Source organism: Brassica napus, chromosome A8 (genome assembly GCF_020379485.1).
Source record: "Brassica napus cultivar Da-Ae chromosome A8, Da-Ae, whole genome shotgun sequence".
In the NCBI taxonomy this organism is placed as follows: Eukaryota; Viridiplantae; Streptophyta; class Magnoliopsida; order Brassicales; family Brassicaceae; genus Brassica; species Brassica napus.
This window is the reverse complement of record NC_063441.1, coordinates 14,925,414-14,949,192: the sequence shown is the minus strand read 5'-3', so window position 1 is coordinate 14,949,192 and position 23,779 is coordinate 14,925,414. Positions and strand designations below refer to the sequence as shown.

At 31.1% G+C, this 23,779-nt stretch overlaps 3 protein-coding genes and 1 long non-coding RNA gene across 6 annotated transcripts; 1 reads left to right on the top strand and 3 right to left on the bottom strand.

Moving 5' to 3' along the window:
- Positions 1 to 681: 681 nt before the first annotated feature.
- On the bottom strand, positions 682 to 2,226 carry LOC106361164 (venom phosphodiesterase 2-like). The gene has a single exon (XM_013800874.3). It carries the CDS (start codon positions 2,189 to 2,191, stop codon positions 842 to 844), a length of 1,350 nt encoding a protein of 449 aa, XP_013656328.2. The 5' UTR covers positions 2,192 to 2,226; the 3' UTR covers positions 682 to 841.
- A 7,837-nt stretch (positions 2,227 to 10,063) lies between these two features.
- LOC106359813 (spermidine coumaroyl-CoA acyltransferase-like) lies at positions 10,064 to 12,633 on the bottom strand. Its single transcript, XM_013799441.3, has 3 exons — positions 11,920 to 12,633; positions 11,390 to 11,641; positions 10,064 to 10,855 (listed from the first exon to the last, which is right to left on the bottom strand). Exons 1-3 carry the CDS (start codon positions 12,367 to 12,369, stop codon positions 10,181 to 10,183), a joined length of 1,377 nt encoding a protein of 458 aa, XP_013654895.2. The 5' UTR covers positions 12,370 to 12,633; the 3' UTR covers positions 10,064 to 10,180.
- Positions 12,634 to 14,005: 1,372 nt separating this feature from the next.
- On the top strand, positions 14,006 to 21,502 carry LOC125577040. The gene is made up of 2 exons (XR_007315365.1): positions 14,006 to 16,427; positions 21,117 to 21,502. It is a non-coding gene; the product is annotated as an uncharacterized LOC125577040 (long non-coding RNA).
- On the bottom strand, positions 20,536 to 23,402 carry LOC106361163 (U-box domain-containing protein 56). Of its 3 annotated transcripts, XM_022690035.2 has the most exons (8): positions 23,166 to 23,402; positions 23,014 to 23,087; positions 22,508 to 22,611; positions 22,222 to 22,352; positions 21,963 to 22,067; positions 21,741 to 21,897; positions 21,138 to 21,467; positions 20,536 to 20,860 (listed from the first exon to the last, which is right to left on the bottom strand). In XM_022690035.2, exons 1-8 carry the CDS (start codon positions 23,240 to 23,242, stop codon positions 20,675 to 20,677), a joined length of 1,164 nt encoding a protein of 387 aa, XP_022545756.1. In that variant the 5' UTR covers positions 23,243 to 23,402; the 3' UTR covers positions 20,536 to 20,674. The 3 variants fall into 3 exon arrangements, with proteins under 3 accessions (XP_022545756.1, XP_013656326.2, XP_048593655.1); XM_013800872.3 differs by lacking the exon at positions 23,014 to 23,087 and having other exon boundaries at positions 23,166 to 23,394; XM_048737698.1 differs by lacking the exon at positions 23,014 to 23,087 and having other exon boundaries at positions 21,741 to 21,876; positions 23,166 to 23,394.
- Positions 23,403 to 23,779: the final 377 nt, after the last annotated feature.

The following is a 23,779-nucleotide window of genomic DNA, read 5'->3' as shown; positions in this document are numbered from 1 at the left end:
TAAGGCTGCTCCAAACAATGGGTTTGATGAGTTTCTTTCAAAGGTTTTCTTGCCACACAAGTAAGCAGAGGAAGGGTAAGTACATCCGTCTGCCAATAAAAAGGTAAGCCTATAATCTATGACTTGCGTTTTCAGGAAGTTATAATTAAACATGAAACATAAACGCATTTTTATGTGCTTAAATCATTCGGAATCGGAATTATCCAACGAAGTGGTTATCAGCTTAAGCTTAGCTAAAGCAATTATATGTTCACTAAGAAGTATTATTAGCCTTACAGTACTAAGTCTAAAAACTAATCTATTATGCCCTATTGACAAAATATTAATTATGTCTTAGCCTTTTACCAAACAAAAAGTCTTAACAACGTACTAAATAATTTTGACAATTATTTTATCATTTTTTTGTTTTGTAGTTTTATAAATCTTTTGTTACACATTTTCATGTCAAATTCAACGTGGACCGCAATAAGAAGTGATCAGATTAATCGACGTAGATAGCAAAGAGATAATATATCATGTGATTCTATGCGATATATATGGTCACATGGTGCACATATTTTCTTAGAAAACTTCTAATAAAGAATTAAGAGACCACAATTTTCATGTTAGTTAGTAATCACTATAATATTTATTCAAAGAGTTAACTTTTGAGTAAAATGAAATTTAGAGAAAAAACGAGGCTATTCAAGAACATATATTCATTTCTTATTCGTTTCAACAATTAACCAAAAAAGAAACAACAACAGAACATTACAAGCCACATAGATTTTATTAACCAAAAAGAACACAGTTATCAGCTTATTATTAATGAATGATCTTGAAATAAAATGCTTGTTTAGCTTCACTCCACTTCTCCTGTTTCTGCAGAGGACGAGAGAATGCTCCTAGTGAACAAAGAAGAACCATTGTTGGAAGCTGGTATGAGTCCAAGAATCTCGGCAACAACATTGTAGATCTGAACATTCTCAAACGAAGGCACTTTCTTTCCTTGCCTAAACCTAGGACCATGTCCAATAAAGATAGATCTCATGGAGAAGTACTTGTTGTCGTATCCATGATCTCCGTAACATTCATGAATACCTGTTCTGTTCTGTCTAACAATTAGACCTTCTCCGACCATTCCTACAATCGGCGGAATCCGAGAACTCTCTGAATAATGCAACCTTTTAGGTAACTTCTCCTTCAAGTAAACCTGCAAAAACTCACCGTTCTCTACTTTCCCTGAGCTTAAGCCCTCGTTCATCTTAGCCACGAGTTCTGCGTTCTTCTCGCTTGGATTCTTGACATCTTTACCCCACTTAGGGTTCATCGCCAGCACGGGGCTATACGCATTGATCCAATCCGCTGGTATCTTGACCCACTCTGCTAAATCATCAATGTAAATTGTTTTCATGTCACAGTTTGTCACCATTCCGTGATCGCCAAGCAATATCACATTAACCTCATCGAAGATCTCCCTCTTCTTGAGCCCTTGAATGACCCTACCGATCATTTTATCGACCCGCCCGACCGCAGCGGTAACACGAGGATCATCAGGACCATACTCATGGCCTTCCTTGTCCGGTTGGTCGAAATACAGCATCAAGAAGTCCGGTATATCGCTCTGTGGAAGATCGAAGTAGCTCAAGACATTATCGACCCGTTCTTCAAAAGTAACCGAAGAGTTGTAATGAGGACACAACTCTTTAGGACAAGTCCAAGAATCTTTGGGGACTTCAGAGCCAGGCCAGAAGTAAGTGACAGCCTTGCGACCTTGGTTTGCTGCTGTTACCCACAACGGTTCACCTAACCACCATTTTGGGTCTAGGCCTTTGTTGAACTTATCTCCGGTTACTGGATCGGTAAAGGAGTTCATGATTATACCGTGGTAAGCCGGGTAGAGTCCGGTTGCGATGGAGTAGTGGTTTGGGAATGTCATGGTGGGGAAAACCGGGATTAAACCGGATTTGGCTTCGGTTCCTTCGGATATGAGTAGGTCGATGTTTGGTGTATCGGTTTTGAATTGGTAACCGAAACGGAAACCGTCGCAAGAAATCATTAAAACCACCGGTTTGTTGAGTTTCTTGAAGGGCCAGGGACGCCCGGTTTTGGACGAAGGAGAATCCAAACCGTTGGTCGTGGCAAGAACATGAACTAAAATGAGAAGGGTGAGAGATAGTTTGAGATACATAACATGTTTGGTTTTTGCCATTGGAAAGAATGTATGTGATGGTTTTTGCAAGCTGCAGCATATGATATTTATAGAACGAAATAAAAAAATTTCGTTTGCCTTTTTTTTTTCTTTTTATTTAAAGAAAACAAACTAGGATATAGATAATATTAAATAGCGTTTGAAGGCTTGAAGTGTCGCCACATAGTTTCTATGTTAGGTACATGACATATAAAACAACATTAGACATATATGCCTATATGGGGTCAGAATATGAAACCTATATTTAAGTCTTAGTATATACAAATTAGGAATACATATATACAGTACGTTGCGGATTTGGGTTGCGGTGTTTTAAAAGATACTAGATCATGATCGGGCGGGTTTTTATTCCTTTGCAAACGCGGACTGTGTTTTTTTTATTGTAACGCAAAGTTAGCTATAAAACTTGTGTTTTGATTATTTTTTGTACATTATGAAGTTAATTTTTTTTAAACAATTATTACATAATTTCTCAGTGAATTTTATTATATTCTAACATCTAATATATCTATACTATTAAAATAGAAGTCATGACTTCGTTCTTTTTTTTTAACAAAAAGTCATGACTTCTTTCATGTGAGAATTTTTCATTTGGTCTATCCTTAAAAAAATTATTAAATTTTAAATAACTTAATTATAATATCTTTTAATATTTTTATTTTTATTTGAAATATTAAATAAATATCTTAAATAAATTTCTAACAAAATCTACAAATATCTTTAGAATATTTTTAAAATATATTTTCGAAATTAGTTATTTAAAATTTTAATTATCGCGCAAAGTATAATTAGAAACTAAATTTTAGTTTAGTTTTGATTGTAAACAAAAATTAATAATTATAAAAATAATTTTAATAATATTTTAATGATAAGAATAAGAGAATTTTTTTCAAATAGCTCTTTTTAAATTTTTGTCACAAAAATAGCACAAGAAGAAAAAAATTACCAAAATAACCCCTTTTATTTTAAAATTTTGAATATTTTTTTTAAAAAAAATTTGAAACCCTATCCTCAAAATTTCATCCCTTAACTCTAAAGCCTAAGTTTATATTAGTTTACCTTAGGGTAAATAGGATTTTTACCCTTTGATAAAACTTATTTTGGTCATTTTTTCATCGATGGCTATTTTTGTGAAGATAAACTAAAAAAGGCTATCATAAGGAATTTCTCTAATTTCAAATTGAATTTATTTTCAAAATTAAATTTAAGAAATATTTTAAAAAATAAATATCCATTTCTATTTCTAATTTATAAATAAACATATCTTATCTATTTAGCACATAAATTATGACTTATTTCATATGCGATTTTGTTTTTAATTTAGATCACTTAGGGCCTGACTCGTTCAAACAAAGCGGTTGCGGTTGAGAAAGTTTACGGATGCGAGTGGTTGCGGTTTATAGCAGTTTTGAGATTTGTACAACTGGTTATACGGTTAGAAATTGATGCATTTGCGGGATACTTATGACTGGTTAACTACCTAATGCAGCAGCGGTTAAATAATAAATTGACAAAATTTACATTTTATATAATTATTAAAATATCAAAAATCATAATATTATAATAAATATAAAAATTATATTTAGAAAGTTATAGTTTTAAATTTTTAAAAATTATAGAAAATATTTTTATTTTAAAATTTTATAATAATAATTAAAATATAATATATATTTTAGTATTTTTATAATTCCAATTTAAAATTTTTATTGAATATTTTTTTTTTTTATAAAAAAAACTCTTGCTGGAACCAATTTTTGAATTTATGAGGCTTAGAGCGGTTTGAAGAGGTTTAGATCGATTTGAATAATTGTTGCAAAACGCCAACAACTGCTACCAACCGCAAAAGTTGCTTTTGCGGGTGGTAGTGGAGAAACCAGTCATACCCTTAGAAGTCATTCCTTTAAATACTTTTACCATGTAATACAATTAGTTTACACTTTCCCTAATAGATGAAACATTTGATCTTTATTAATTTACACGAACTTTAATAACATTAGACTAATTTTTTATAAACCAATTCGGTTTACTATTTATACATCTATACTTAATTGGTTTAATTAATCACTATATACCAAATTATCTATTATGTAGGTTCAACTTAATTTAATTTCTATATATATTTTAAATTTATAAATATTTTTTTAATGTAAATCAGTATTGTTACATAATAATGTTTTCAAAATAAATTTTGTTACAAAAATACAAAATTTATAAAATTTATAGTAGTAATATTATACGTCACACAAATATTATTATAAAATTAGATAATATATAACACCGAATTATATTAATTTATTGACATATTATATTGCATAATCTAAAATATTTTATAAATAAAACCCGCACGGTCGTGAAGTTCAAGATCTAGTTTTGTGTGTTAAAATATGAGGTCCACCTTAAAAATCTACTTCGAAGAAGTTGTGATGTTTCTAATTTAATAAGATAGATTAATCGGCTTGTTAAACATATATTAATGAAATATGTAGCCAATTTTTGTTTTTGTTTCTTTTAAATCCTTGACTGTAACTAATGATGGAAATATTCTTAGTGATCATATTCTTTTAATTATTGAATCAAACCAAAGTTTTTTAACTAAAACTGACATAATATTGTTAAAAACTTGAATATGTTAATTATATTTACTACTATAGGTACTAATGAACATCTTTTTAGCGAGTAACATGAAAGAGTAACGCAAATTTGGAGTTTTAAGTACTATTTCCCAAAAGTTTGAGGCAGTTTGTGAATGAGCTTACACTATACAGTAAAAACAAGTGTCTTTAATAATATAGTGCCAGAGGGCAGTGGCGGTAATATTATCACGACAATAACGTTACCATCACCTGCTTGGTCCAAATGTGGGACAGTGGGAGAGCTGATATTTGATTTTGCGGTCTTGATTCGGCTCACGTTTTTATCACGAGAAACTATCCTTACGTGGACCGTGGTGGGATCTTCCTCTAACGGATGACTGGTTGTGTTTGATATGGTATCTAGATGTTGATAAGCTCATGCTAACTTGAAATGCGTTCGAATTTTGTAATTTTATGGGAACATCCTAAAAATAAGAGTGTAACTTAGGCGATGTGGATGACTGAATCCAAATGTGAAAAGTTCTTAATACTAACCACTTTAGCTCACGAAGCATGTGCCATAGCCAATACCCAACCCACCTATGCGTCTTCCAAATAAACAATATATGCTAAAAGACAACGTGAGTTCACAGGCAAGCCGTTTGTTCAGAGTACTATGACGACAAGAAAATTACTATCAGCTGTTTGGTACAAATGTAGGATAGCCCTTGATATCTGATCTTACGGTCTTTGATTTAACTCACGTTTTTCCTACAACAAAACTATAATTTATTGGTGGGATCTTCTTCTGATGAATGACTGGCTGTGTTTAGATATTGGATCTTAATGTTGATAAGCCCACGCTAACTAATAGGCGTGTTATAGCATGGATTAAGGATACTTAACAATCGTGTTAACCTAATTGATGATGGCTATATAAATCTGTGTAGAATGTATTTTTTCTGAAAAAAGTCTTTGTAAAATGTTTGATCGAACAAATCCCTTGACATGGATTAGTCAAAATTTAGAGGCAAATTTGTGGCGTGTTGTTTACTTCATCTCTAACATGATAACTAACTCTATATCTCTTCCTCGTTCTTTTCTAATTAATGATAAAACACAAACCCTGCTTAAGATAGAGAGACCATTAACATATGAAGTTTTCAGGGTTTAAGGAGTTTATAGAGTCAAAAATATTTTGTCGATAGGGACTTACGTAAGCTGTCTATCTTCTGAGCAAACTGCAAGCACTGATAATTTTATTTTAGGAAATTGGCTGTAAGACCATGAAAAAATGTATAATTTAATTACTGCCTAACTAATTTCTGCAAGACCATGAAAAATGTATAATTTAATTACTGCCCAAATAATTTCTCTAATACTCATATATACGGTGTTACTTTTCTATAATAATAATAATTTTTTTTTGAACACTATAATAATAATAACTAGATAATAACTTGCACCGTGTGCAGAGTGAAATAATTGATTAGATTATTATTTTACGCTGTAATAAAATATTTGTCATAAAGCTATTTCAAGGGATGAGCATACAGATATCCGTTTGGATTCAATTGATCTATTCATATTTTGATTTTTAGAATTAGAAATTTAAATATGATTAGGATATTTACAAATTTTGGTTTGAATTTGGATTAGATTTAGTTCGAATCAATGCAGGTTTGGTTCGGGTTCGAGTCTGGGTACCTATTTTAATTATGTAATTTTTTTTAACAAAAATCCAAATACACTTAAACCTTAAAATCCAAAAATAAAAATAATATAAAAATCTACATAAAAATAGTTCAACTGAAATATTTAGATGGAGAAAAAATATATTCAGTATTTTGAACATATTTTTTAATTTTAGATATTTTCATATTAATGAATATATAATAGATATAAAATTTATAATAACTAATATCTTTAAGTATATAATTGTGCTTTAGATATTTTCGGTATCCAAAATATTTCAGTTTTGATAGGATTCGGGTCTGATTATCCGGATATTAAACTTTTGATCTATTTGAGTACTTAATCAGTTTTAGTTTGTGTTTAGTATTACTTTCAAATCAAGTTTGGTTCCGTTCTTTGGATCCAAATATATTACACAGACTTACTTTATTCTACAAATATAAAGAAAAATAAAAGAATGTAAAACTAATATGTTAGGCTTATTTTGCATACATAATTATTGGACCATACTTTAAGAATACCAATAAAAATGGTTGGATGTCGTGTCAATATTGTTGGATAGATTAAAAACTAATGTTGTCTATAACCTATAACGTGTACTTTCGTATTAAAGTTTTTGGTAAATATGATAAAACACTATACAATCAAGTGAAATGGGTTAGAATTGCTTCAAAAATAATGTGATCTCTTCACTCGGTATATTAATTACGTTTTTCAACCAATTTCGAGAATTTTCTTTTCTTTAAAGCTTTTATGATTTCAGAATTTTTCTAACAATCTGATTATGTTTCTAATTTTTAGTTTGATATGAAAACTCTGTAAAGAAAAAAAACATTTGGCTAAACTAAAGATCCAACTTTGTGTGTGGCGTTTTTTTACCTCAGTTTCCTTAATTCATTACGAATCACAATTATTTGTTACTTGCGTATGCATAAACCTCAACCATGGTTAAGTTCAGCAAGATACGAAACTATCAATTTCTAAAAATATTATCATTCTGGCATTTTAGTTGATATGAATGTTAATGATTTTGAAATTTATTTATTTCAACAACGATATTATTTAGTACTTACCTAGAGAGAACTTTAGTTCACTAATACAAAGGTTAAAAATACGAAAACTAAAAATGAGCTGATTAAAAAAAATATTGTGTGAATACATTAAATTGTATGCGGTAGAGTTAATAAAATTAGCGTGTGAACACATTAATTGCTAAATGACTGTGAGACTGACACGTAAGCATTCTAAAATTAGAATTAATGTACGACTTACACATGTCAATGTATGTGTGAACATATTTATTAATAATGTTTCCTTTTAAAAAATATTTCTTTATTAATATATAAGTGATATATTGTCTCTTCCTCCAACAGCTGAAACATGAAGAAAAATTAAAATTAAAATATCTTCGGTAACTCCACCTCCTTACGTTGTTTCCTCCTACTTTTCATGTGGAATAGGAGTAACCAACTGTTGATCATTTATTCCATATAATACTTCATCGCCTCTCCTATCCGCACATGTCAGCTTATATATCCTCACAATTATGCTATAAAAGTATATATTTCATGTTTCTATTTCATCTGAAATACATAGAATGAAAATCATCTTCTTTGCAATCATGTACTATTTTGGACGGTTTAATATCACCGCATGTAGCTTCTGAATTCATACTTGTATTTAATATCACTTAAAGTAGTTTCCCATAATATACTAGTAATTCCTAGTTTCATATTTTGATATTTGGATTAGGATTTATATTCCCGTATTAGGTTTAGTGATTACTTGATATGACTTTGTTTATTGACGATTGAGGTTTACATTGGAGCAAGCATTATCACTTTCTTAATTTGGATTATGGTTTATATTTACGTGTTTGGTTTAGTGATTACTTGATAGAGTTTAGTTTATGGACGATTGGGATTGACATTGGGGAAATCATTACCACTTTCATATTGTGATATTTGGATTAGGGTTTATATTTTTCTGTTGGGTTTACTGATTACTTGAAGGGTTTAGTTTTGGAAGATTGCAATTGACATTGGGGTAAGCATTACCACATTCCTAAAGCCATAGGCATATCAACATTTGAAAAATTAAGATGGTAGATTGTTTTTAGATTGCAACTACATTTTCACCTTGTCTATTCTATATGCCTCATGTAGAATGGAAATGAATTTGTTTGGCATTTAGAAATCTGGGTTTAGTTTATGGAATATTTGAGTTGACACTGGATTAGGGTTTATATTTCTGTGTAGGATAAAGTGATTAGTGGTTAGGGTTTAGTCTATAGACGATTGGGGTTGACACTGGGGTAAGCTTTACCACTTTTATATTTCCTTTTAGGGTTTAGTGATTAGTTTTTGGGGTTTGGTTTATGGAAGGTTTGGGTTGACGTTGGGGTAAGTATTACCTCATTCTATGTAATCATAGACATCTCAAAATTTGAACAATATATATTATACTATTTTTTTTGTTACTATTATATTTTAATAATGTTTCATATGTACTATTTGCATATTTTAATATTTGGATTATGGTTTATATTTTCTTTTAGGGTTTAGTGATTAGTGTTTTAGATTTAGTTTATAGAAAGTTTGGGTAAACGATGGGGTAAGCATTACATACTTCCATGCAATCGTATACATTTCAAAATTTAAACAATATGTAATATGCTATTTCGTTGTTACTATTCCATTGCTAGGGTTGTGCTATACTATTTTAGTTATATGGAATATGAACTTTGTACTTTCAATTTTTCGCGTATGTTCATATATATTATGTAGTTTGAATACATTTTTTACTTTAAAATGTCTACTGTTTTTTTCTCATTTTATTGTATAGAGTTAAAATTTATGTGGTAAATAAATATGGGATATGCATTTTGTTTCCATATGTGATTGTAAATACGTCAGAAAAAGTACGACGTCATCTACTCTTTCACTTGCAGCTGGAAAGTGGAGGGATAAAACCGAACAGTTTGGAGTTTAAATGTTTGACATAGCATTTCGGCAAAATTATTGTCACTCACCTAATTTGTTTTCAAAATATGGCTATTACCCAAAGGACCCCTTTATTTTCGTCACCTATATGCTAAAGAGACTCTCTGAGCCATATGAAACGAATGGGATATAAATGTAGCCCAAACAAAATGTTAAAGAAACATTTCTATATTTTTTTCTTCTCCCCGATCTTGATTTTATTCTTCTAGTTGGAATCTAAACAAAATTTTGATAGTATGTATATAATTTCATTATCAACGAGGATATCTTATACATTGTTTAGCTCAGCTATATCCCAAAACATTTAAATCCAGCTTTGAAAAATTGCATATGATAAAAAAATTCCCTGGGGGATTACGGCCTGGACAATGTCCAGATTGTATATGAACCTCCTGGTTAAGAAAAAAAAAATTCATATGATAAGCCTGCACCAAATGACGTTGGAACAAAAGCTCTAATTGTATTTTTAATAATAAATGTTTAACTAAAATAAAATATATTTTTATGAAAGTTTTGTAAACATAAAATAGTTAGATTAATTGTTAAATTTTTATAAGTTAAAAATACTATTTACAATTATTAACCAAATAAAAAAGGAATCATTTGTGGATATTTCTTTTTATAGTCAAAAATGGAGTAATACATAAGAAAAAAATCCAACTCGATTTTAGAATTACACTATTTTAGAGTAAAAAATGGAATAATACATTAGCGATGCTCTAAAGCCTTGGTTTCATGAGCTTTAACCAAGGATCGACCTTTTTAGCCATTTCTTTCTTCAAGTTAACCATTGCATTTCTTGGCAATGTCATGACAACTTTAGCCTCACCTTCCATTGATGGATCCAACTTCGGAGGTCTCATGATAATGCCGAAGTTACGTTCGTACTTCTGAGGTGTCAGCGGCCATATATTCACAGGCTTGTTCCAACCAAAGTCCATGGACTCGAACAATCCGGTGTTTCTCAAGTCTGTCAATAGAAATACACCATCAGCTACTCCTTCGAATTTGGCATATTCTTTCATCAATCTCTCTGAGTTCCGTAGCTCCTCCACGATATGCGTCTTGTTAAGAGATGATTTCTTGGCTCTCTTCACGAGCTTTGCAATGTCAGAGATCGATGATTCCTCTAGCTCCCTTGCAGGTATCTCAACATAAACGTCTATGTAAGCGTTACCATAGTAACCCTCGGGGAGTGGTGGATCTAGAACATTTCGGATTCCGACGGTTATGATAAGGATAGTGATGCCGTCTAAGTTTAGCTTCAAGGCCCGAGATGTTGCTTTCCATATGTAAGCACAAAGAATTTCGAAAGTAGTGAAATGCTCCTTAAGTACCACAGTGTCTTTAAGCCTACTTATATTTTCAGACATAATGTTTACCGTCTCTGTGACCTGGGGATCAAATATAGGATATAAACCAAAGTTTGTCTTGAATTAACAAAACAATAAAGATTTTTCTCGAATGTGTCACTTTTTCATATGTGGTAATTGACATTTAGCATTTTCAATACCTGGTTAATTTTTTAATTTGTTTTTTGTCCGTTTGATGTTAAATGGAGATCATTAACAAATATGAACGTAAACAGCAACTTCCTAAGACTTGAATAATTTTCATAGTTCTAACAAGAAAATAATATCTAAGAAAACATTATTTCATAAATAAGTAAACGCAACTAAATGTATAAATTAAAGAGCATTATTTTTTTAGTCAAAAGTCTAATCATCGTAAAGATTGTAGTTAGATTGTGTGTGTCTACTTTTTTAAAAACTGGTAAGTAGACTATGCAAAAATATGATAAACAAATATTTTCTTACGGCATAAGATGCAAAACACTAACAAACTAATAATTAAAATTTATCAATTATCATATATAGTAGATGATTTTGACAAACTTAGTGATCCAAAACTGATGTGAATAAACATACCATATCACCGCTTGGCATATATGGTGATGTGGCCATAAGACCTTCATAATCAGCGCCGGGTACTTTAGCCGGCTCACCGTCTAATTTCCCGACCAGTCGCTCTCTTTGCCACACCGGCACTACCGATAGCTCGCTCTTTCCGCTGGCTAACTCGGTTAGAGCATTGAAGATCGTAGCCACACCATAGCCATCACACAACACGTGTGTCACTGCTATGCCAATGGTGAATCCACCACAAGAAAATTTGGTCACCTTCAAAATCCAAAGGAAATATATTTTTCTTAATTAGATCTAACATTTTGATTTAAAAAATTTGACTGGGTTACAAAGAAACTATTTTGGCCAGTTTACAAAGAAACTAATTTTTGCTCAAATATGTGAATATTATATAAATATGGGAAGAACTTGTATGTAACACAAAAGCGATATATACAAGAAAGAGCTAGAATCTCAATCTTTTTATTAGAAACTATATATATACAAGGAAAAAAAAACCGATACCTAGTTTCAAAAAAAGAAGAAGAAGATACCTGCAAAGAGAGAGGATGACAGCCATTGTCACTTTGAAAATTAACATCGAGCTCATGCACAAGTTGCATTGCAACTTCATCGGCAAAGTTTTCTACATAGTTTAGAGAGCAGAGATCATGATCTGCTGTAGCAACTGCGAAAGGCACTCCTTCCCCAATACAAGCCAGCTGAAACTTTCCATCACTTTTTCGTCTCACTAGCTTGCCTGAAACTGGATAATAGTACAGCAGAAGGTCGGACAAAGCCTTCCTAAGAAGAGAGACCGGATCATTTTGGTTTTTCTCGTTTGATTCATAAACGTAAATATATGCATACATAGGTTCGTTGATAGGTTCATTGTCTAAAGTAGAAAGGGAAAGATTTCCACAAGGTGTGTGTTTTAAGGGTTTAACAAACTCAACTGGTTTCTTTTCGAGTAATAGAGGTCTCGGTTTGGCTTGATTTGCCATATTACCAAGTTTTGTATGTATAATGTAAGATCATCTTCCCTTCTTATATAGTGAAGAGTTATGAAGTCAATTTTGAGACAATATTTTAATGATTATATAAAAAATATTACTTTATAACGCCCTGTTTTATTTTTATGAATAGCAGTTTTATTTAAAAATGCTGACTCAACTGCAACTCTAAAACTGTAATTATATCTTATTTTAAGAAAAAAACATTTTTGAGCATAAAACAACTGCCATATTACGAAATTTAATCATACTTCAATTTTTTTTTTAAATTATGTGGAAACTAGTTCAAATTTAATTTAATAAAAAGTTATATAAAATAAATAATATATTAGCTTATTTAATTAGTTATACTTATCGTTTAGTTTGATAATTTAATTATAATTACACAGTACATAATTATATTCTTAAGTTTCATTATTTTCGTTCTAAAATTAATTTATATTATATTTTAATATTTCTTACAAATATATTTAATTGTTTAAGAATGGAGAGTAAATGAAAGTTATAAGATTTTGGTACAATACTCATTATGTTTATATGTTAAAACATTGAAAACAGCATTCATAAATTTTAAACACAGTTGAAAAAGCAAAACAAAACAAAATAACCATGATTTATATCTTTGTTATATTTTTCGGTACTGATCGTGTTTTTTCTGCTAAAATTTTGAATTTCATTACTAGATAAACAGGTTGTATTGTCCATGTTCGTTTTGAATTTTGATAGCACTTGGCGACTAGTGCGTAGTGATCATCCACTCAGTCATATAAAAAAATAGGTAAGATTAATGGTTTATTTTCTTTATTTATTTTTGACAAAAATAAAATCTGTTTAATTTTGGATTTTTTTTAAATAATATATCTTTCTCTGTTCGAATCCATCTTGACTTTTCACCAAAAAGTGTCAAAGCTTGTTAAAAGTTTAAACTTTGAAATGATAAGTTCTTGCTCCACAATAACACAAAGAAGCAAGAGAAAGTAAAAAAAAAAAACGGGTACATTATTACTATTCAGAAAGAAAAAAAAAGCTGCAGTTACGTTTTTTGTTGTTGTTTGTAAATTTCGTGCTAAGTGACAAAATAATCATGAAAGGCAACAAAGAAAAACGTGACTATATATATATATTCATAACCGTGTTACAAAAAAATAAAAATGTTCATAATCATTTTGTCATTTTGTGACTGAAAGTCATGATTCGTCACAAATATTTCATGACTAATTTAGTCACGTATAATTCGTGACTAATTTATTAATTCATAACTTTTTAATATATATATATATATGTAATATTTATATTTTCAGTTAATTAAAAGCAAATAAATTTATAATTAAACCAGAAATGGATTTTATAATAAAATTGATTTATTTTGGAATGGTTTATAAATTATAATTTGTTATGATTAGAAATTTGGTTTATTAACTGATATTGGTTTACAAAATCGGTTTACAAGTTGAAATCAGTTTACGAATTAAAATTAGTACTAGATTTTGACCCACAAACGCGGGATTTTTGGATTATATTATAATATAAAGTCTTATTATATCGAAAATATAAATTTTAACAGTTATATAATCTATGCATTAGTTTATTTGATATTTTATATGTACACATTTACGTAAATTTCTTTTAGTCATGAGAATTATATCCGGATAAAAAAACAAACCGAACCGACTCAGAAATATAGATTTAGTTCAGGTTCAGAAAATATAACCTATTGGGTTTTTTTATTGGACCCGCATGTCTTTGTTTGAGTCCGGGTCCTACCCTAGACCCGATCATAAATATGTTGTGTTTATTAGGTATACTTGGATATTTCGAATATGTTTCCAGCATTATGGATATTTTTTTAGGTTTTTGGTTTACGATTATAGTTTTTGATTTCAGGTAAATTTTCAAATTAAAAAAAAGGGTATTTTCAGTTCAGTGACAAATTTTGAATAAGATTTTGAATTTTTAGGTATTTGAATTTTTTTGAGTATTTGTTTGGAATTTCAAGTACTTTTCGTGTTTCAGATATTTTTCAGATTTTTTAGATATTTCAAATTTTCTTAGGATCCTAAATATCCGAACATGTGTGGACCCATTACGTCCATATCGGGTCCAACAACCTTTTGATATAGATTTTTAATGTTATTGTACAAAAACATGATTGATAAAATATTTTTAGAAAACTCATTTTTAAATATGAAAATATCTATCAAACTATAGACGGTTGAAAGTTTAGTATATAATATGAGATTTTAGTAGGAAAGTTTATATATGATATGATTACGTTATTATAACGGAAAGAGGAAGCTAGAATATACACATATATGTGGTGTAATTTCTCTTGCTTTAAATCATATATTATATGATAAAAGTGATAGTATAAAATATTAGTTTCAATGCTTTTATGATTAAAAGTCAAAATGGTAAATATAGTAATAGTAAATTAGTAATGATTAAGATTTAGAAGTGATATTTGAATAAATAAAAGAATTGAATAAATTATTGTTAGAGAAATATATGGTAACATATTGTTAGTCTAAGTTTAAGGTAAGACCAAAAAAATAATGAGTTAAATGAAAGGGTCCAAACAATTTTCATAAGTAGATTTTTTAAGAACCCTTTCTTTTTAATAGTATTGATACATAAATAAGAGCATTTTCAATGGTCGAAATCTCGTCACTAAATATATGTAAATAAAAAAATCCCACCAAAGCACTAACTCAGGTCTGAAAGCCTTAGGAGCAGAAGTAATAAATACTTCGGAAAAAAATATAAAACGAAAGAGAGAGGCAAGATACATGTTTTAAATTAGAATTTTTTGATTCCATCCAGATACTCATTTGACTATATGTCAGTTTTTTTATTTAAATAAAAAAAACTGATATATAGTCAAATAGAATAAAAAACACTATTTTTAAAAAATAAAATAAATTAAAAGTTAATTTTAATTATTTTTGTTGTTGAAAACGGAACTGAACGGTGCAAAACATGGGTCAAGTCAAGTAATTAAAACCTGGATTAAATCTGTTGGTTAAATTTTATTATTTAACCGCACTTTTTTAATTCATCAAAACTCTTGATTTTTTCACTCCTTAACTGAACTAGTCGGAAACAGTATTGAGGAAGAAGTATCAGACATAAACACCACTCGCAAGTAGCAAAAACAACGATCCAAACCCCTGCGATTAACAGAGGAACAGTTTTAAACCACAACACTAGGGTTTGCGATCACTATTAAAAAGGTTAAAATGAAGAAAGAAGAGTAAAGGCATACCAAGAAAACAGATGCTACTGTTGCAGATGCGAGCTCCATCCCGAGGCTACGGTTTTTCCTAGATGATGTAGCTTCATAGCTGCATCACAAATGTTATGTCAGTGTAAGCTACCCAAAAAAAAAACACTTTGATCACTCCTTGTTTGATCGAACCAACAGTGGAAAAAAAGTTAATATGAATGTTTCAACTCTCTATTGGAGACTAACTAACCCACATGCTAGAATTTCATACCCGAAAACCAACTCGTGGAACCGAATCAACATAGATTGTAGCAAGAGACCGAGTCCGAGCACCATGCGCAATCTTATCAGTCACTCTTCTTCATATTTTAATGACTCAAGTAATCATGGTTTTGCATCATTTGAAAAAAAAAGATCACTCATACTTGTCAAGCTAAAACCACTCAAGTTATTTGGGTATGGTTAACAGCCTCTAGTAATAGTTAACTAACTGCGAAGGAATCACAGTTTGTAACTTTGTACATGTAAGAATATATTCTGGGCGGCGACTTGAGTTCCGGCGACGGAAGACCGTCCGTCGTTGCTTCTGACCGGATCTCTCGACGAGACGGTGAAGCTATGGCGAGCAGACGAGCTGGATCTTGTGCGGACCAATACGGGACACTCCTTGGGAGTGGCAGCTGTGGCGGCGCATCCTTCGGGGATAATCGCAGCGTCTTCTTCGCTCGATAGCTTCGTCCGTGTCTTTGATGTTGACACTAATGCTACTATTGCTGTTCTTGAAGCTCCTCCTTCTGAGGTTTGGGGGATGCAGTTTGAACCTATGGTAATTGACTTAGTCTATGAATCTTAGCTGTAGAATAATGCTTAGAAACTATTTGGAATTTGTAGTGAAGATGAGACAGGAACTTAGAGTGTGATGTGATTTGGTCTGAAATTTTATCAAGATCAGCTTCTGATTTGTTAGTGTTGACTTACGACTTTAGTCGCAGAACAACTGTTATTAATGACTAGGGTCCGCCCGTAGGAGGATATATTTTACTTGTGATCTAGGTTATTATTTTTTGTATGATTTTGTGATTTGTTTTTTAGGTTTGTATTTGCAAGAAATGTGTGTGATAATGATTTTCGTCTTTCAGGAAGTTTTAGGTGAGATATTGATATGTGATAAGATATATTTTATTTGTTTACAATAGTTGTTTTTGTTTTTCAAAAAAAAATAACTTTATGATACTATATGTTAGTTAAATTTTATCTACTTATTTAAGTTATTTGATATATAATATGTGTTGAATTTGATGATAGTATATAAATGTTTTTTCTTTGTAATTCAATAAAAACATCAGAATAGTGAAATTTTAAAAAAGAAAGAAAGATTAATTCATTTTTTAAAAGATGATTTGTTTATGTTTTTATAAATATTTTATATAAAAAAGTTATGTTATTATTATTTTATCGAATTCAGTTATATTTTACATATTTCCAATTGAAAATTATTAAAATTTATTAATTATTGTGTCTATTCATTTGCCGAGTATTAATTTATAGACTTTCTACTATATATATTATTTATTTTTTTTCATTATTTTGTGTCGATATATATAATGATTCTCCATGTTATCAGTTTAATATTTTTATTGCCAAACATTATCGACTAAAGCAATAACTTCACTGATTGTATAATTTTTTTAACAAAATACATTTGAAACTGAAGCGAACATGTAATAGAGTACGAACAAAAATCAAATTGTTTCGTGTTAAGATCATCTCCATCTCTCTAATTCTATAAATTGTCAATACAAATAGTACATTTGTATAATGGAGATCTCCTATTTTAATAATGCTTATGTAATATTTACATGGACTCATCATATTCCACTTGCGGGAAGTTTCTCTATTATATTTTGCTTAATATTTGTTTTTAGTTTAAATTTTTTTATTCTAATTAATGTATGAAATGTTATTTTATAATTTTTTTAAAAAAATTTATCATTCTTTTTTTGTTGAACTCGTTTACTGTAAAAGACACAAAGTTAATTTCGTTAGGTGAATAAATTTTCTAATATAATTGTTGTGATTATCGATGAAAACGTGTCTATATTTATTATATATATATACATATATATATTAATCTGTTGGTTTTAGTATACGTTATATAAGTTTATTTATGTTACTTATTTAGTTATAGGTACTTTACATTATGTCTTCTGTCGGACTATGCAAGTATATCTATTAGTTTCATTTTTGTATTAAATTATGGTTGATATTTTTATTTTATTATTTTGTAAAAAAATCACATTTAATTAAATAAACTAACCCTACATTTTGTGTTCACAATACTTATTTTACCCTTAAAACCACTTTGATGTAATTTTTAAAATTTTAATTCATTTTCAATTATATGTGACATTAATTTCACTATTTTTATAACAAATTTCACTATTTATATTATCATTGTTTCTGTAAGTTATATGCAATAGAATATTTTTTTGATATATAATTTTTTGTAGAATTGTTTTGTTATTTTCCTATAAAAAAATATTTTAAGGTAGGTAGCATGAAAACCTAATATCAATTGTCACTACTTAAAAATATAGATATTTATTTGAATTTTTTATATGCTATTATATTTGGACACCAAACAAAACCATGTTATCTGAATAACTAATTATAATTTTTAAAATAAGATTTATTGATTAATTTTTGGTATAAGAATTTACATTGAATTTATTTTATAAGTTATTTCTTATAGTAACAATTTTACTATATTTGGTTGTTGAATTTAAAAAGCTATATTTTAAATTTGTTATAATTTTTTTTTAATTTAATAATTCTTTTTGCTCTAGTTTATTTTTCTATTGAGAGTTCTTTGGTGATGTAATTAACATGAGCTCATCATATACCTATAGTTCAAATAGATAGTCTATATAAGTTTGCTGCAGTAGTATAAATATTCCACGGGTGACGGGTGTTTAGGACCAAATTAAAAACTTATAAAAAGCTTATATTATAGGGACAATGTCTTGTATATAATTTTCGTCAAGGCAAAAAAGGATACACATATTGGCCTAATACAATGTAAGCAATCAACGTGATCATGAAAGAAACATTCTCATAAAACTATATTAAACCAATTCTCTTTCACTTGATATGGCCGATGTAATGGTCTCGACCTCTATAGGACGCCACCATGACTTCTGAACAGAGATCACTCCTTCTCCATATCTGGAATGTGTCATTCTTACATTCCATTTCAGTGATTCCATCATCTTCTCAATTTCTCCTATCTTTTCCATGCCATCATTTACTATAAATGTTTCTTGCGGTCTAAGAATTCGGTCCACTTCAACCATTACAGACACCAAGCTGCACCTAAAGGTATTGTTTACACATCAGATTTTGCATTCATAAATATAAAAAAAGGCAATAGAGATGCATATATGTGAGAGTGCTGTATATATACATACCTCTTCTTCAGTGCAGAGAATTGATGAATCATCATGAAGGTCGTAAGTTTGAAGAAAGTACATTAATCACACAGAGTCTCACTGTCTCAGATCCTTCAATGCAGCAATAAAACTGAAAGCCAGAAAGAGAGATATATCATTTTGTAACAGATACATGCAGCCAATTTTGTATTGATGAAAGATTTTTTTTCAGTGCTTACCCTCCATATACAGCTCTCAATCCATAACGTTTCTCACATACCACCAATCAATTCCTACACCCTTGAAGTATGACTGAAACAATAGTTTTTTAACAATCATGTCTGCTGTGAAATCCTCTTGTGCTGATTTCCATATGTGTCTTCAAACCACTGATGAACAATCTCTACTCTGGCCACTTTTCATACCAAAATGCTCCACATTTTTCTGACTCTTCTGTCACTTTGTGCATACATGCCTCAAGTAGAACATTTCTGCATCAAACGGATGACCATTTATCCTAAAACAAAATGTAAAACATTTTTTTGTTTCCTTTAAGTTATATAGCTTCTTGCATTACGGTCGTCCACTCTGCAACAATTTCACAGCTGTTTCTCGGCATCCTTCTAATCATTATATATATATAACAGATTTTGTCAATAGCAAAGTGCTTAGGATAATAGGCTTTCCAGTTTTACACTTACTTGCTCAAATTATTTCATTTCATCGTTGCTTCCATCTCTGTTGCTTCCATCTCTCTGATTGTCTCCTCAATTTCACTATCTCCTAATTACCAGACAAAAACAATTGAATGAAACAACCAAAAAAATATTACTTGTAGTCGGCCAAGAAGAGATAGATACCGTTTTTACGAATAGCTGCGTGATCAGAGTATCATCCTCTGCTAAGCAACTTCTTGTGAACATAGCTACGTTAACAGAGTATCCGGATGTTTCTGGCTGGAATGAGTGGTGCCTGAAAACAATTACAAACAAAAATAAAAATAATAAACCACCGGATTCAAACCATAAAGCATAATTCTGATATAAAAGGAGACGAAAGGAGTAAAGAAGATAATTGATTAATCAATGTGGTGGTGACGACGAAGTGAAGAGTCGGAGACGGTCAACCATCAACCCTTCAGACGAAATAGAAGTGAGATTGGCTAATTTGGCTGCCGCGGCTTGAGATCTTCTGCAATTGGAAGTGAGATCGACGACTTTGGGAGCTAGGAAATAACGTGGCTTATAGTCGCGAAGGAAGCTTGGTCACGGCAACCGCGGAGCCGCCACAGAGATGACATGAGGAGTCGCGAGAATTTAGCTAATTTACATGTTGATGTGTAACATTGATTGGTTCTAAATATTTTAGGTGATGTGGCAGAGCTTAGGAAGCTAGAATTTAGCTCCTTTTATATAGTAGGATTAGGTGAAACATCCAAATCACTTTTTCTCTATTTCGGTCCGGTTTTAGTTTCACCTTTTTAATCGTATTTCTCAGGTTGTTAAATGGGAGAACCAGACCGTTTTTTTTTTTTGGTTTTTTTTAATGAATTCCACTCATCATATTCATAACAACTTTTTTAACCAACACACATATAACTTGAGATTTAGGATGTTCACAAATCACAACATTAAGCAGAGATTCATTAAGAGTGTCCTTGAAGCCACTCTTGAATGGCAGAACGAAGGGGGTGGTTAGGGACAAGGTTACGATGGGCAAGCTTAAGGTTCGTCATTGGTGAGGTATCGTGACCATTGTCGAGCCATTCTCTTAAGGCTTCAGCTTCATAGGTGTGCCCATCGGCTGCAACACTAGGCTCTCGCATTACTTCCTGAATAACGAAGAGTCAGTCCATTTAAACTAACTGTGGCTAAATGAATCGAACAAACCCCCCAAATTGTCTAAAACTCAATCAGACACGATCATTTAAAACAAACCGAAATGCCCACACTAGTTCGGTTATATTAACCTATTGAGACGACCACTCTAGATGATAACAAATATGAACTTAATTAAGTCGTCTATCTAGAAGTAGACATTTCAGGGATTTATTTCAAATATCCTAACAAAAAGATATGCTTATCTAGATGGAGGGTTTAAGTCCTGACCTGTGTAATGGGACAGAGAAAATATGGGGGAGGCTCGTTGGAAACCGACCGCTGAAACGAGGATGATGGTGAATGTGATGCTGACTCACTGTTGTCCAGGTTTAGAAGTCTCAAAAGCTCTACAGTTGTTTTCATAGCTTCATCTCGCTCTCTCTGGAACATTTCAAACTGACGGGGGCAATCAATATAAAGCTGTTCTTCGAGTTCCTTTTGGATCCCCTTCATGTTTTCGATTTCTGCTCTCAGGTCCTCCTCCGCTTTTATCCTGCGTTCCTCAATTTCTAATCCTCGTCTCTGCTCTTCATAGTACATTGTCTCAAACCCTCTAGCCTGTTAAAGAATCATATGGATAAAATTGACATCAAGCTCGGGTTTTAAGACATGCATGTGTTAAGTTTTCATCAGTACTTGTGCAGGAAATGAGACAAATTTAAAAAATTTGATAACAAGAAAAGTGTTGGATTCTTAATTTTCCTATCTATCACAAATATATCTCCATAGGTTTTAATACTTTTAAGCTAAGAAAAAGGAATTCCTATTAAGAAAACACTCTTCCACTTGAATGAAAAATGTTATGTGCTGACCAAACTGGATTTTACGTACTGATTGGTCTTCAGGTGAAGATAGGGCATGCGACTCATTGTCATGTGCACCTCCCACTGCTTCCTCGTATGGTACTAGAGCAGAATCAAGGCCCTGGAGGCTAGTTAAGGATTCAGAGGAGGGGTGCGGTGAACCCCTACGATCAAACCATCCCTCCCTAATAAACATAAAATTAATATCTTGTTAAATTATTCAAAACTATAGTATAATCCTCCAGCATACCTCGTATGGATGAGATTTCCATTACCCACAAGCCAAATTTTACAGCAATGAGGCGCATGTTTAGTCACATAATCGAATTTTCTAGATGTGATATTAACCATGTCCCTGCATCACCATCAAAAGAAAAATATGATCTAGAGTGAGCAAGTTCTTTTTTAAAGACTCATTTGGCATCACGCGGTTTTATGGCACAATCGAAGAGAAATGATCAATTGAGTCGTAGTGGAAGACACAAGAAGGATTCTCAGCATATCCTTACTCGGACTTGTGGGAATCAGCAGCTGCTCCCATAATAAGCTTCTTGATATTGTTTTCATAGATAAGTTCCACAATCCCTTCCCCAACATTATTTGCCAAACTATATGATATATCCACATCTTGTTCGAGAATCTGCAACATAAGCAATCTATGAATTTCATACTAAATTCTCACCCCTTGTAGATTTTGAACATAATTGTTGTTTAAAAAAAAAAAAAAAGTGAATTGCAACAAAATTCCTTTATTTGTGTGGCACCGAAGTAGCAGTAAGTTGGAAGAGCACTCACTCCTTCAACTACGCAGATATCACGGTACTTGAGAAGGATCTCATACGAACTCGTCAGTTCGGACTCCTGAATAGCATCGATCTCGCTTTGTTCAAGCCCACTTGCTGGAATTCACAGACAAAAGACCCAACATAAGAAGAAAAAATGAAATTAAGATATACAGTAAAAACACAATAAATTAATCATATTGGAACTATAATAATTTATTAAATTATAAATAGTTTTCTTTTAGATTTTTATATTTCAAATACATATTTTTTTCTAAAATAAGAGAACAAATTGACTTTTGTGCACTTACATTAATTAAATTTTTGAAATTCAACATATTATTATCGTTTTATATTGTTTATTTATTTATAAAGTTTATATTGTAAGTTGATTCATGAAAGCAAAGCTCGGTTTTCCTCAATAATCAGCCGCTTCACCCACACGTAAACACTAATAGAGAAACCTAGCTTTAAATCCTACGATCAAGAATCTTTTGATGCTCGATAAAACTTCATTACCAATGATAGAGAGGCTAAACAAGGTAGAAAAACAAAGGATCAATTTCTTGTACCAGCTGCAACAATTTGAATCACTGATAAAAAAAAATACTATGTTGGATTCAAGTTCCCAAGAAGCAGCAAGAATAAAACATAGAGAAGGGATACTTAACAAGTAGGGTTGATGGAAATGGGTTGATGAACATGAAGAAGGTAAAGCTTTTTGGGCTGGAGATGCCTCAATGCCCATGTGAGAGTCAGTCTGCTTTCAGAAACATCTGTGCTTACTGCAACATAAACTGGATCGTCAATCAAAGCCTCTGCCATGGATTTTTTTCTAAGCAGAGACGAATTCTGTCTTTTCCAAAACAAGACGATAAGACATATAACTATTAGAAGTATTATAATATATATATACATGATCGGTCCCTAATTGCCAAGATGTTTCCGACCATTTTGTCTTACTCAACTATATTTACTCTTTTCTAAGAAATAAGTGACGACAATGATAGATATGAGACATTGCTCACAAGATTTTTTTTTTTTTTTATGCAACTTGCTCACAAGAATTAAAAATGCAAATATCGGTGAAGTTTCGTAGATATCCACGCGCTTCTTTGTTATTGCAGGAATAGTTTTCAATCCGAAGCCATATTTACCGAGAGGTTCCACCAAGTCTTGAAGGTGCTCTTGAACAAGTCTTTTGACAACGTCCTTTAAGCCGAAGTTTGACTAGGCCGTCTCTTTTGTTCCATGTTGTGTCTTTGTCATTAGCGGGAACACTACA